Raw genomic sequence first — 13,674 nt, forward strand, 5'->3', positions numbered from 1 at the left:
CAGCCTGGAGTGTGGATGTTTCTGGCTCAGTTCCCAGTCAGGGCACACAGGAGAAGCAACCATCTGCTTCTCCACCCCTCCTCCTTCTCTCTCTCCTCCCCCAGCCATGGCTCGATTGGTTGGAGCAAGTTGGTCCCAGGCACTGAGGATGGCTCAATGGCCTCGCCTCAGGCACTAAAATAAAACAGCTCAATTTCTGAGCAATAGAGCAGAAGCCCCAGATGAACAGATAGGGGGCTTGCTGGGTGGATCCCGGCGGGGGTGCATGTGAGAGTCTGTCTCTCTGCCTCCACGCCTCTAGCTTTTAAAAATAAGACTATTTATTCATTTTAGGGGGGGAGAGGGAGAGAGAGGAAGAGAGAGGGAGAAGCAGAAAGCATCAATTCCCATATGCGCCTTGATCGGGCAAGCCTAGGGTTTCCAATCTGCGAGCTCAGCATTCTAGGTAAACAGCTTTATTCACTGTGTCACCACAGGTCAGGTTCCACCTCTCAATTAAAAAAAGAAAATGGTCAAGTGTTTTAAATTGATCTTCCTTTATTTCCACATACCCTATTTCATCTTTTCCTGATTCTGCCATATTCTTTATAAATGAGATTAAAAAAAATCTTAACCCAGGCTATTTAATATAATACCTTAGTCCAGGCTTTTGATTAAAAAGTTTTTTAGCCACTAAGCCAAATCTGGAGACCTACAAATTAACAATTGCCAAAAGATGCCTTCTGTACTAGGAGTGTTCACAAAGTCGGCACTTTCATCGCCACATACGGCCAAGACACAGGATTCTTTCCCCATAAAATATAAAATATCTAACAGACCTTGAATGTTTGCTAGAAGATTGTTAAAAAGGTTAAGTTTGAAGAAACTTACATTCAAAGAAAACATTTCCAGGTTATCTTGTCATTTAGTTCTGTTGCATACCCATCACCCGAAGAGAGATCGTCCTCCGCCACCCTCCATCCAGTTCTCTCTGTACCCCTCCCCCTCTTTATGTAAAGTATAAAGTAAAATAGACAGTCAAGACAGCAGAATAGGTAAACCTATTGCTCACCTCCTCCCATGGCCACATCAAAATTATAAAATAACCATCCTTGAGAACCACCCAAAGACTGACTGAACAGAATTCCTATAACTGAGGACATTAAGAAGCCATGATGAGACTGACAGGTGGGGCAGAGATGTGGAACAGGCAGGTCAGATACCCACATACCAACAGCATTTTACACAGATCTAGAATAAATAATTCTAAAACTTATACAGAACTACAAAAGACCGTAAAGAACCAAAGCAATTTGGTCTATTTGAACAAAGTTGCAGTATCCTGCTACCTGATAACCTATCTAAGGAGAACAAAGTTGGCAGTATCATACTACCTGATATCAAACTATATTAGAAGGTTAATTTGTAATAAAAACATCGATGGCACCAGCATAAAGATAGACATAGATAAACAGAACAAAACAGAAAGCACAGAAATATACCCAGGCCTGCCTGTATCATAGTCAACGATAAAGGAGGTAAGAATATACAATGGGGTAAATAGTCTTTTCAATTAACAGTGTTGGAAAAACTGACATATACATGCAAAAGAAAAAAAAAAGAGAAACCAAGACCACTTTCTTACACATATATCCAATACAAGAATAAAATCAAAATGAATTAAAGCCTGACCAGGCGGTGGTGGCTCAGTGGATAGAGCATCGGACCGATGCAGAGGATCCAGGTGCGAAACCCAGAGGTCGCCAGCTTGAGCGCAGGCTCATCTGGTTTGAGCAAAAGCTCACCAGATTTGACCCAAGGTTGCTGGCTTGAGCAAGGGGTCACTCTGTCTGCTGTAGCCCCCTGGTCAAGGCACACATGAGAAAGCAATCAGTGAACAACTAAGGTGCAGCAATGAAGAATTGATGCTTCTCATCTCTCTCCCTTCCTGTCTGTCTGTCTCTCTCTGTCTTCTCTCTGTCTGTCACACACACACACAAAAAAAAGAATTAAAGATTTAAATATAATACCCCAAACCATAAAACTCCTAGAAAAAAACATAGGTAGTAAACTCTTTGCCATTGTTCTTAGTAAATTTTTTTATGTCTCCTCAGGCAAGAAAAAAAAGAAAATATTAACAAATGGGACTACGTCAAACTAAAACAGTTTTGTTTACAGCAAAGGAAACCGTCAACATAACCAAAACACAACCTACTAAATAGCAGAACATATTTGCCAATAATTCATCTGATAAAAGTTTAATATTCAAAATATATAAGAACTCTTTCTACAACTTAACACCAAAAAAGAAAAAAGAAAAACAAAAAAGAAACAATCCAATTAAAAAATAAGTAGAGGACCTGAACAGACATTTCACTAAACAGGACATACAGATACCATAAGACATACGAAAAGTTGTTCAACATCATTAATCATCAGGGAAATGCAAGTTAAAACCACAATGAGATATTGCCTCACACCTGTTAGAATAGTTTTCAAGAAATCAAAAAACAATATATGTTAGCAAGAATGTGAGTACAGGGAACCCTGGTGCACTGTTAGTGAGACTGTAAATGTGTGCAGCCCCTATAGAACTACCATATGACCCAGCAATTCCACTTCTGGGTATTTATTTGAAGAAATGCGAAACACTAATACAAAAAGATAGGTGCATCAAAAAAATGAAGGAAAAAAAGATATTTGCACACCATGCTCACTGCAGCATTATTTATACTAGCTAAGATATAGTAGTAACCTAAATGTCCATCAGTAATGAACAAAGAAGATGTGGTACACAGATATGATAGAATATTACTCAGACATAAAAAATAATGAAATCTTGCCATTTGCAACAACATAAATGGACCTAGAGCAGTGTTTTTCAAATGCTGGTCCACAAACCAGTCTGCCAGAAATCCCATGCTGTTCAACAAAAGAATTAACCACCCTAATGTTGTATGAAGATTACAGATCCAATAATCTTAGTCAAATTCAGTTATCCTCAGGGTGATTTCTGCCTTAGCGGTCACCTAAATACATTGCTCACAAAAATTAGGGGATATTTTATAGCTTCATATTCATTTTGAAATATCCCCTAATTTTTGTGAGCAGTATATTTCATAACATATTTTTCTTTCCTCCCTCCCTCCCTTCCTTCCTTTCTCTATTTTTTTTTTTTTTTTTTTTTTTTTTGAGAAAGGAGGAGAAGAAGAAAGAGGGGTGAGAGAGAGAAGCATCAACTTGTTCCGCTTGGTTGTGCACTCATTGATTGCTTCTCATACGTGCCCCGACCAGGACTCAAATCTGGCCATTTCCTACGGTTGTTTATGTAGCTGGTAACCTCGACATAAAGTGACATGTCTTCCAGACAAAGACCAGGCCTGCTTACAGTAAAAATGGTAGATTCCCCAAGTTCTGTGTTCCTCGGCTGTGACAAACTCGCTGTGTTCAGGGCAACCTGGGCTTCGCTGTGTCACCTCCAGGGGACTGAAGGAAATCCAGATACTCATGTTGCTTGCTGTACTCCAATCAAGAAACAGTAACAGGCTAATGTGCTAGTTTGTAAATACCAGCCCCAACAGCTATTAAACTGTGACTGAAACAAAGTGTTCCCAACACTGCACATTGCTCCCTTTCATACCTGCCACACAGTGCAGTTGGAAACAATGTTTACTGATGGCCTTTCTTCTAAATCCTGAGACCAAATTTATTCTTACTGCCAAGATCATCATCATTTATTCTTTTCCTAAAGTAAAAATGCTTTCTGATATGGAAGAAAACAGTTTTCTAAATTATTTTTAAAAAGAAAAGAAAGAGTCTGACCAGGCAGTGGCACAGAAGATAGAGTGTTGGCCTGGGATGCTGAGGACCCAGGTTCGAAAGCCCGAGGTCACCAGCTTGAGTATGGGCTAGTCCAGCTTTGAACGCAGGCTCATCATACATGACCTCATGGCTGCCAGCTTGAGCCCAAAGGCTGCTGGCTTGAGCAAGGGGTCACTGGCTCAGCTGGAGCCCCCCAGTCAAGGCACATATAAGAAAGCAAACAATGAACAGCTAAGGTGCTGCAACTATGAGTTGATGCTTCTCCTCTCTCTCTCTTCCTGTCTGTCCCCCACCTACGCTTAAAAAAAAAATTAAAAAGTCAATTTGCAAATATTTTTAAAACCTGAAAGGTAGATTTAAAAAATAAAGTTCAATTTTAAAATTCTTCAGGAATCAGTAATCTGAGGGAAAGTCTCACCTGCTCCAACTGGGTGGCAAACGCTATGGTCACCGACATAATGAAGAAGTCAGTACAACACTCTGCCGGCCCGATCTGATGGTAGCCTCCTTCCTCATTCAGCACTGCCACGACATCCTTGGGATTAAGTCCAGACAGGCCGGCAGGTACTTTGTGGAGAAAAACACAATTAAATTATACATTGAAGTTTATAAACCAGTAAAACATTTTGAAAGCTGGTTATACAATACTTCTTTATTTGCTTGGCAGTTTTCATGGATACACTTACTATCTGTAAGGTTTCCATTAATTTTTTATGTCTAGCCACCATTTTCTTTCTGCACATAATGTCATATTTTGAAATAAGGTAACATTTTTAAAACTTCAATTTAATAAACCACATAGAAAAGGCATAGCAGGTTTCTTGAAGGAAGTTATTCTAACTAGAAACTAAAAAATAAGCAAAATTTGGCTAAAAAGAGGAAGGTGACTAAATTGAGAATGAGTGAAAACGTGTTCTAGGCAGAAGGTACCTTACGTACAAAGACTCAGAAGCAAGAGACAGCAGGGGTTAGAGACTAACGTGCTGGGTCACAGATGGAGGACTAACACAGAGGGGAGGCTGAAGGGGTAGGAGAGGCCCTATCGGGGTCTTCTTCAATGCCATGCTAAAACATCTAGATAGTTTTTTAAGGAGAAGAGAAAACCATGAAACAATTTTGAGAAGAGAACCAATAAAACCCAATAGTTTTCAGTATGAAGAGAATGGAGAGGGACAGGGTTTTTCAAACTGATTGGGGCAAACAACAAAACTACACACAACTAAAATAATATACACCTAATATCTAATATTTTAGGTGTTAGGGAAAATGCAGTCAAGTGAGCACTTTCCATGTTGGAAGGTACAGACTAGTATAATCTTTTGAAGGGTAATATCTCAGGGCTTATCAAATTTTTATACATGCATACCCCATATCCAAGCAATCCTCTTGACTCCCTCATGAGTCAATCCTGAAGAAATAAAGCTTACTGAAGCAATAACTAAAAATTGCATAATGGTTAAGAGCACAGACACTAGTGTCCATAGACCACGGTTCCAATCCCAGTTCTGCCACTTACTAATTAAATGGGGAAATTATGATCTCCTTTAGTCTCCATTTTTTCTTCTCAAAGCTTTCAGTGTTGTTGAGAAGATCAAATTAAATAACGAAAGTACTCAGCCCAGTATTGACAATTAAGTATTTTAATAAAGGTAGCCATTAAATAGTAAGGTCAGCAAAGCTTAGAAGTCAAAATAATTGGGACAGGTCTCTCACTGTCAGGAAAGGGAGTCAGAAGTACGGAAGGCGAGAACACTGGAATAAATCTTAAGGTGTAGGATTGGATGGATTGACGGTGTCTATGTCAGTGTATGCTGTTCAATAAATGTAGAGATATAAAGTAAGAGATATAAAGGTGTATATGTATATACTTATGTGCATGTACATACATATGTATATATACAGGGAGGGGCAAAAGTAAGTTTACGGTTTATATGGAAAACAATACAATAATTAATAACTCAAGAATAAATTGTGTTTCAGTACTCACTACTGTAAATCTACTTTTGCCCCTGTGTGTGTGTGTGTGTGTGTGTGTGTACACACATGTATGTACATGCACAAATTCTCTTTTTCCCCTGTAAGGGCCTGAGGGCAGCAACATCCCAATAGCAACTAGCATACCTAGTACCTGGATCTGGACTGCTAACACCATTCTTTAGTAAAGGGAAGCAGGGCTCCTTGAAGAAATGACTAAATCCTGGGCTGAAACAGAAAAAGCACAAGCTGAGCCTGGACCATATTCTTGTGCCAGAAAACAAGAAAAACCTCAAAAAATTATGGAGATAGTCAAAAGGAAACATAAGAAGCTTGCAGAAGCTCCCACCTACACTTGGGACAAATATGGTAGTTAAAAATTATAATCCAAGCCCTGGTCGGTTGGCTCAGTGGTAGAGCGTCGGCCTGGCGTGCAGGAGTCCCGGGTTTGATTCCTGGCCAGGGCACACAGAAGTGCCCATCTGCTTCTCCACCCTTCGCCCTCTCCTTCCTCTCTGTCTCTCTTCCCCTCCCGCAGCCAAGGCTCCATTGGAGCAAAGTTTGCCTGGGCGCTGAGGATGGCTCCATGGCCTCTGCCTCAAGCGCTAGAATGGCTCTGATTGTGGCAGAGCAATGCCCCAGATGGGCAGAGCATCGCCCCCTGGTGGGCATGCCAGGTGGATCCCGGTCGGGCGCATGTGGGAGTCTGTCTGACTGCGTCCCTGTTTCCAACTTATACAATATAAATAAAGGTTTAATGAGAAATATTTTTATAATTTTATGATTCTGCCCCATAAATTATTAATTACAAAGAAAAAAAAAAGAGTAAGTTTACAGCTGAGAACATAAGACATACACCACGTTAATTGAAACCACGGTGATCATTAGCAATGGAACAAATCAAAATCTGTGCCACCTGTCAAGACTGCAATGAGAAAAACAGAGCATTACTTCTGTGATATTCCTGCCAAAGATGTAGATGCTAAATAAAATATCAGACAAACCCAAACAGTACAGAAGCACAGGATTACCAAAAGACTGAGATTTAACCACAAGACTATAGCATGCTTCCCCTCCCCCAAATCTTATTGCTACATTACTAAAGGCCTATTTTCCTTTACCCGGTATATCATGTCCACCTTTCAACAAGAAATCACAAGGTGTACTAAAAGGCTAAAAATACAATAAATATCATCTACGCTTTCATCTTAAAAAACAAGAGAGGAGCAAATTAAATGCAAAGCAAGCGGCAGAAGAAAAATAATAAAAACTAGAGCAGAAATCAATAAAATGGAAAATAGGAATCAATGGAGAAAAATCAAAGAAATCAAAAGTTGGTTTTCTGAAAAGATCAATGAACTCAATAAGATTCTAACCAGCCTAAGAGAAAAAAGAAGACACAAATTACTAATATCAGAAATAAAAAGAGGGAACATCAATATGGATCCCAAAGACATTAAAAGGATAAGAAATATTATGAATAACTGTATGCCCACAAATTTGATAACCTAGATGAAATGGGCCAATTCCTTTCAAAGATACAATATGCCAAACTCACACAAGAAAGAAACAGAATAGACCTGTGTCATTTAGTAAAACTGAATTAATAGTAACTTTACAAAATAGAAAGTACCAGACTTGGATGAAAGCACCAAACTTTCAAGGAAAAAATTACAAGTGACCTTTGAACAAACAAGTTGAATTACAAAAAGCCACCTATATGCATATTTAAACCCATGTTGTTCAAGGATCAACTGTATTTTGGACCTACAATTGGGAATCCAAGTATGCTGAAGACCAACTTAAGTTAAACACAGATTTTCGACAGTGTGGGGCTCGGCACCCATTTCCCTGCTGTTGTTCAGGGTCAAGTGTATACCAGCTGTCAGCGACCTTTTTCAGAAATACAAGGAGAGGGAATACTTCCTAACTCATTCTATAAAGCCATCATTAACCCTAGTATCAAAACCAGACAAAAACATTACAACAAAAGAAAACAGATCAGTATCTCTCATAAACATAGATGCAAAAATCCTCAATGAAATATTAGCCAATTGAATACAATGTATAAAAAGAAATATACACCACTACCACCACATGGGATTTCAAAAATCTATTAATGTAATCCATCATATCAACAGTCTAAAGAAAAAAGCCACACGATCATATTAATAGATGCAGAAAAAGCATTTCACAAAATTCAATATTCATTCATAATAAAACACTCTAAGCAAACTAAAAATAGTGGCTTCCTCAACTTGACAAAGAAATCTACAAAAACTCTACAGCTAACATCATTCTTAAGGGTGAGAAGCTTTCCCACTAAAATCAGGATGAAAGGAAGGAACTCCCCTTTCACTACTGCTTTTCATATCACACTGGAAGTGCTAACACATGCAAAGAAAATAAAGGCATGCAGATTGGAAGGAAGACATAAAATTGTCTTTGTGTGCAGATGACACGACAATGTAGAATATCCATCTATGGAAAGACTCAACAAAAAACTCCTGAATCCAAAAATAAGCAATTATAATAAAGATGCAAGATGCAAGATTAATATATAAAAGCCAACTGCTTTCTTATATACAAGTAATGAACAAGTGGAATTCGAAATTAAGAAAAAAAAATGCCCAGGCCGGTTGGCTCAGCCGTAGAGTGTCTGCTCGGCGTGTGGAAGTCCCGGGTTCAATTCCTAGCTAGGGCACAAAGAAGCGCCCATCTGCTTCTTCCACCCTTCCTCTCTACCTTTCTCTCTGTCTCTCTCTCTTCACCTCCTGCAGCCAAGGTTCCATTGGAGCAAAGTTGGCCTGGGCACTGAGGATGGCTCCATGGCCTCCACCTGAGATGCTAGAATGGCTCTGATTTCAGCAGAGCAACGCCCCAGATGGGCCGAGCATCGCCCCTGGTGGGCATGCTGGGTGGATCCTGGTCTGGCGCATGTGAGAGTCTGTCTGTCTGCTCCCCCACCTCACTTTGGAAAAATACAAAAAAACAAAACATTTTATATCAGCACCTAAAACAATTACTTAGGAATAATTCTAACAAAATATGTACAAGAAAGATCTATATGAGGAAATCTGAAAAATTCTGATGAACAAAAATCAGAAAAGAACTAAAGAAATGAAGAGATTTTCTATGCTCATAAACAAGACAACTCAACACTGTCATGATTAATTCTTCCTAACTTGAGCTATAGATTAAATGCAATCCCAATAAAAATCCCAGAAAGTTATATTGTAGGCATTGATAAACTGATCCTAAAAGTTTATATGAGAAGCAAAAGACCCCCAGAATAGCAAACTTAATACTGAAGGAGAATAACAAAAAAGTTGGAGGACTATAGTAGTCAAATAATCATTCACTAAGGAGCAAAGGCAATAATACAAGGGAGAAAGACAGTCTTTTCAACAAGTGGTGCTGGAGAAACTGGACATCCACATATTAAAAAAAAATGGATCTAGACCCAGACCTTACAGCTTTTACAAAAATTAATTCAAAATTGATCATAGACCTAAGTATAAAACAAAAACCTTTAAGACTCCTAGAAGAAAACATAGGAGAAACCTAGATGACTTTGGACATGGTGATGACTTTTTAGATACAATATCAAAGGTATGACCTGTGACAGAATTGATGAGCTGAACTTCATTAATATTTTAAAACTTCAGCTCTACTAAAGACAAGAAAATAAGAAAACAAGCCATAGACTGGAAAATAATATTTGCAAAAGAATTACATGACAAAGGACTGTTATCCAAAATACATTTTAAAAAAGCCTTAAAATACAAAAATAACAAAACAAGTGATTAAAAAATGGGCAAAAGACCTGAACACCTACCTCACAAAAAGCTATACAGAAGACAAGTCATAATATGAAAATACGTTAACACCATATATCATTATGGAATTGAACATTTAAATGAGAAAATCCACCTAGGAGAATGGTTGAAATCCTAAGCACTGACAATCCAAATGCTGACATGAATGTGTAGCAATAGCAACTCTCTCAATTCATGGCTGCTGGGAATGCAAAATGGTACATCCACCCTGGAAGATAGTTTGGCAATTTCTTATAAAACTAAACATACTCTAACCATGTGATCCAGTCATCTCACTCCTTGGTATTTACCCCCAAGAAATGAAAACTTCTATCCACACAAAAACCTGCACAGGGATAATTATAATTGCCAAACCTTGGAAGCCACCAAGATGTTCTTCAGTTAATGAGCAGATGAAGTGGTACATCCAGACAACGTAGTATTATTCAGCACTAAAAAGTCAGCTATCAAAGCATGGAAAGACATGGAAGAAACTTAAATGCATATCACTAAGTGAAAGAAGAGGAACTGAAAAGGCTACATACAATTTAATTAACAATGAGACATTTTGAAAAAAAAAAACTATGAGACAAAATATCAGTGGTTGACAAGGGTTGGGTTGTAGGGAAGGATAAAGGAGCAAAACACAGAGGACTGAGGGGCAGTGAAGCTCTTCTGTAGGGTACAGTTGTGAAGATGTCGTCACACATTTGTCAACATCTATACAGTGTACACCACCAAGAATGAGCCCTTACATAAACTATTCACCTTGGGTGATAATGTGTGTCAATGTCAATTACAATAAATGTTTCACTGTGGTGAGAGATGTTGATAATACCGGAGGTGTGTTTGTGTGAGGACAGGGTTATGTAGGAACACTACATTCTCCAATTTTTCTGTAAACCTAACACTGCTCTAAAAAAATAAATTTGTTAATCAAAAAAGAAAGACACAAAAGTGAAGGTTTTGTTAAACTATCATTAAGAAAGAACATAAGCACTTTTGGCTTTCCTGCATTCATCACAAAAGAAAATTTCCCAAGTAGCAATTTTTAAAAACATTATAAAATTGTATTTTATTCTGTTATATATCAAATAAAGAAAAGAGAATCTTTCCTGATCTCTAAGTTTTGTAAACAAGAGCTAAAAGGAACAAGTGTGGCATGTGTAACAATGTCACATTTGCCTGCTATATTAGAATAAAATCAGTTACAGGCCTGCACACATCTTCCTGTAATACCCGCTGTAATTCCCGTCACCCTTCCTCAAGGTCTAATCCACAGATGCAACTCCTTAGAGTCAGAGGAGAATGTCCTTAGAGACAGACGACGCACAAACCTTTTCCATCTCGAGGGGGAGCTCCCTTTGCTTTAAAACTATCCACTGGCGCCTTTGAATCTGTTTCCAAAGCAATACTTATTTGTATCTCAGACTTGTACTTGGTGTATTTATTACTCAGCAACTGATACCATTTTGGTGCCTGGAGAATAAAAACAAAACAAAACAACAAAACACTAATAATTGGCAATAAATAGCAATGGGAAATGTTCTATAAGGTTCTAAATATATTTCCTGTAATTTCTCAGTACTTTCTTCGCTTTTAATATATTTTTTCCACACTTTCCTCAAAAGTAATTAATCCTGTTGAGGCAGATAACTGAATTTCCTCCTGAAGAAGTCCAGAGTGTCTTTCTTGCTTCTATTCCTATGCTTCAACAGATAATATATTAAAGAAAACACGATATATTTTTCTATCTTTACTTATATGTCCCCAATCTCCTTTCAATTTTTAAACAACAACAAAGACTATCAATTTTCCATTTCCCTAACCCCTAATTTTTCACTTTTGCTTTTATACCTTTTCCGCCTGGCACATTTCTGCTTTGTTCTGTTTATATCAAATAAGGAAAAGAAAAGCTTAGTGTTAATAAAAAACAGTAACAAAATACTAGAATAAAGGTTGAGGTTCTAATGGTTGAGGTTCTGGGTTCTGAGCCATGTATTTAACTGATATTAAAATACAGTTTTTCTCACAGAATGAAGTGTGAGAATGCCTTGAATATTCCCTCTAGAACAGTGTTTTTCAACCAGTGTTCCGCGGCACACTAGTGTGCCGTGAGACATGGTCAGGTGTGAGTATAAATACATTTAGAAACTATATTATTAACTATATGTATAATATGTACTGTGTTAGAGTGTCATTTTGTGTCATTTTGGTAGGTGGTGTGCCCCAGGATTATTGTAAATGTAAAAAATGTGCCGCAGCTCAAAAAAGGTTGAAAATCACTGCTCTAAAATAACCTCAGAAATTCAGTACCAAATCCAGCCTTCAAAACCTCATGGAACTGGGGTTGGGTTGCAATCGCAGGGATTTGGAACGATGTTGGTGCCAACTTGGACTTGGTGAACATGTTAAGGACACTACTCTTTTATGGATTCTTGTTGTATTGGCCAAGAGTTTGCTTAAAGTCTTTAATCACTGTAAAAAAAAAAAATATATATATATATATATATATATATATATATATATATATATATATATATATATAGAAGACTGGATAAAGAAGATGTGGCACATATACACTATGGTATACTACTCAGCCATAAGAAATGATGACATCGGATCATTTACAACAAAATGGTGGGATCTTGATAACATTATACGGAGTGAAATAAGTAAATCAGAAAAAAACAAGAACTGCATAATTCCATACATTGGTGGGACAAAAATGAGACTAAGAGACATGGACAAGAGTGTGGTGGTTGGGGGGGGGAGGGGCACAAAGAAAACTAGATTGAAGGTGACAGAGGACAATCTGACTTTGGGTGATGGGTATGCAATATAATTGAATGACAAGATAACCGACATGTTTTCTTTGAATATATGTATCCTGATTTATTGATGTTACCCCATTAAAATTAATAAAAATTTATTATATATAAAAAAAGGGAGTTAGAAAGGGAGGCAGCCCACAGCAGCTTGGGCAAGTGAGACTTGGGGTTTCAGCAGGAGCCGCTGAGGGGTGTAAGAAATGCAGTACCCTTTAATGTGCTCTGAGAGTCAAAGTGCATTTCCTTTACTGCAGCCCTGCTCTGAGCCTGGGCCATAGGAAGGCAGAGCTAAGTCTAGTCCAAGATGGTTCGTTTTTTCACTGTACAGAATATGAGGTGATGATCACGATATTTATAGTAAACATTCAGATTGTGCCCTATGGAAGAGCCGGCAGTCCTGACTTTCTCAGTCATTCATTTGGGGCACAGGAAAGCAGCTCAATATATAGGAAGGAAGGGAGGAAGGGAGGGAGGGAGGGAGGGAGGGAGGGGCAAACATCCTTTGGTATCTTCATTTATAGTAATTTGCATATGCATGAAAGTTTCTACAAAATAAAGTGAAAGTACACTGTTTAAAAAACAAAACAAGGCCCTGGCCGGTTGGTTCAGTGGTAGAGCCTCGGCCTGGCATGCAGGAGTCCTGGGTTCAATTCCCGGCCAGGGCACACAGGAGAAGCACCCATCTGCTTCGCCACCTTTCCCCCTCTCCTTCCTCTCTGTCTCTCTCTTCCTCTCCCACAGCCAAGGCTCCATTGGAGCAAAGTTTGCCTGGGCGCTGAGGATGGCTCTGTGGCCTCTGCCTCAGGTGCTAGAATGGCTCTGGATGCAACAGAGCAACGCCCCAGAGGGGCAGAGGATTGCCCCCTGGTGGGCATGCCGGGTGGATCCCGGTCGGGCGCATGCGGGAGTCTGTCTGACTGCCTCCCCATTTCCAGCTTTGGAAAAATGAAAAAAACACACAAACAAACAAACAAAAAACCCTCATGGCCTGGATGACAGTTATCACTAGTGCAGGATCCACTGGTCTGCAAGGGCACCAATTTAATACCTAGAAACCTAATTCTTCTTACTCAGCCCACTACTCTATAAAAGCGTAGTCTGGTGCTTATACTGATCAAAACCCCACACTGCTGTTTTGGTTTGATAAGTTTTGTTTGATAGGTAAAACAGGATTAACTAGGCTGGCCACAGATTTTAAAAAATTCACAACCATGTTTTTTTTAAGGCAAAAGTTCCTATTGTGTTATGGT

The 13,674-nt window shown here is 38.7% G+C and overlaps 1 protein-coding gene across 3 annotated transcripts in view; it reads right to left on the minus strand.

Annotated features, from left to right (window-relative positions):
* Positions 1 to 13,674, minus strand: part of CEP120 (centrosomal protein 120) — a 65,638-nt gene that overhangs the window by 43,103 nt on the left and 8,861 nt on the right. For all 3 annotated transcript variants that reach the window (XM_066274200.1, XM_066274201.1, XM_066274199.1), the window contains 2 exons: positions 10,931 to 11,072; positions 4,220 to 4,368 (listed from right to left, as the gene is read on the minus strand). In XM_066274200.1, coding sequence (XP_066130297.1) covers positions 4,220 to 4,368; positions 10,931 to 11,072 — 291 coding nt within the window. The remainder of the gene's footprint in view (positions 1 to 4,219; positions 4,369 to 10,930; positions 11,073 to 13,674) is intronic.

Source organism: Saccopteryx bilineata, chromosome 4, assembly GCF_036850765.1.
Source record: "Saccopteryx bilineata isolate mSacBil1 chromosome 4, mSacBil1_pri_phased_curated, whole genome shotgun sequence".
In the NCBI taxonomy this organism is placed as follows: Eukaryota; Metazoa; Chordata; class Mammalia; order Chiroptera; family Emballonuridae; genus Saccopteryx; species Saccopteryx bilineata.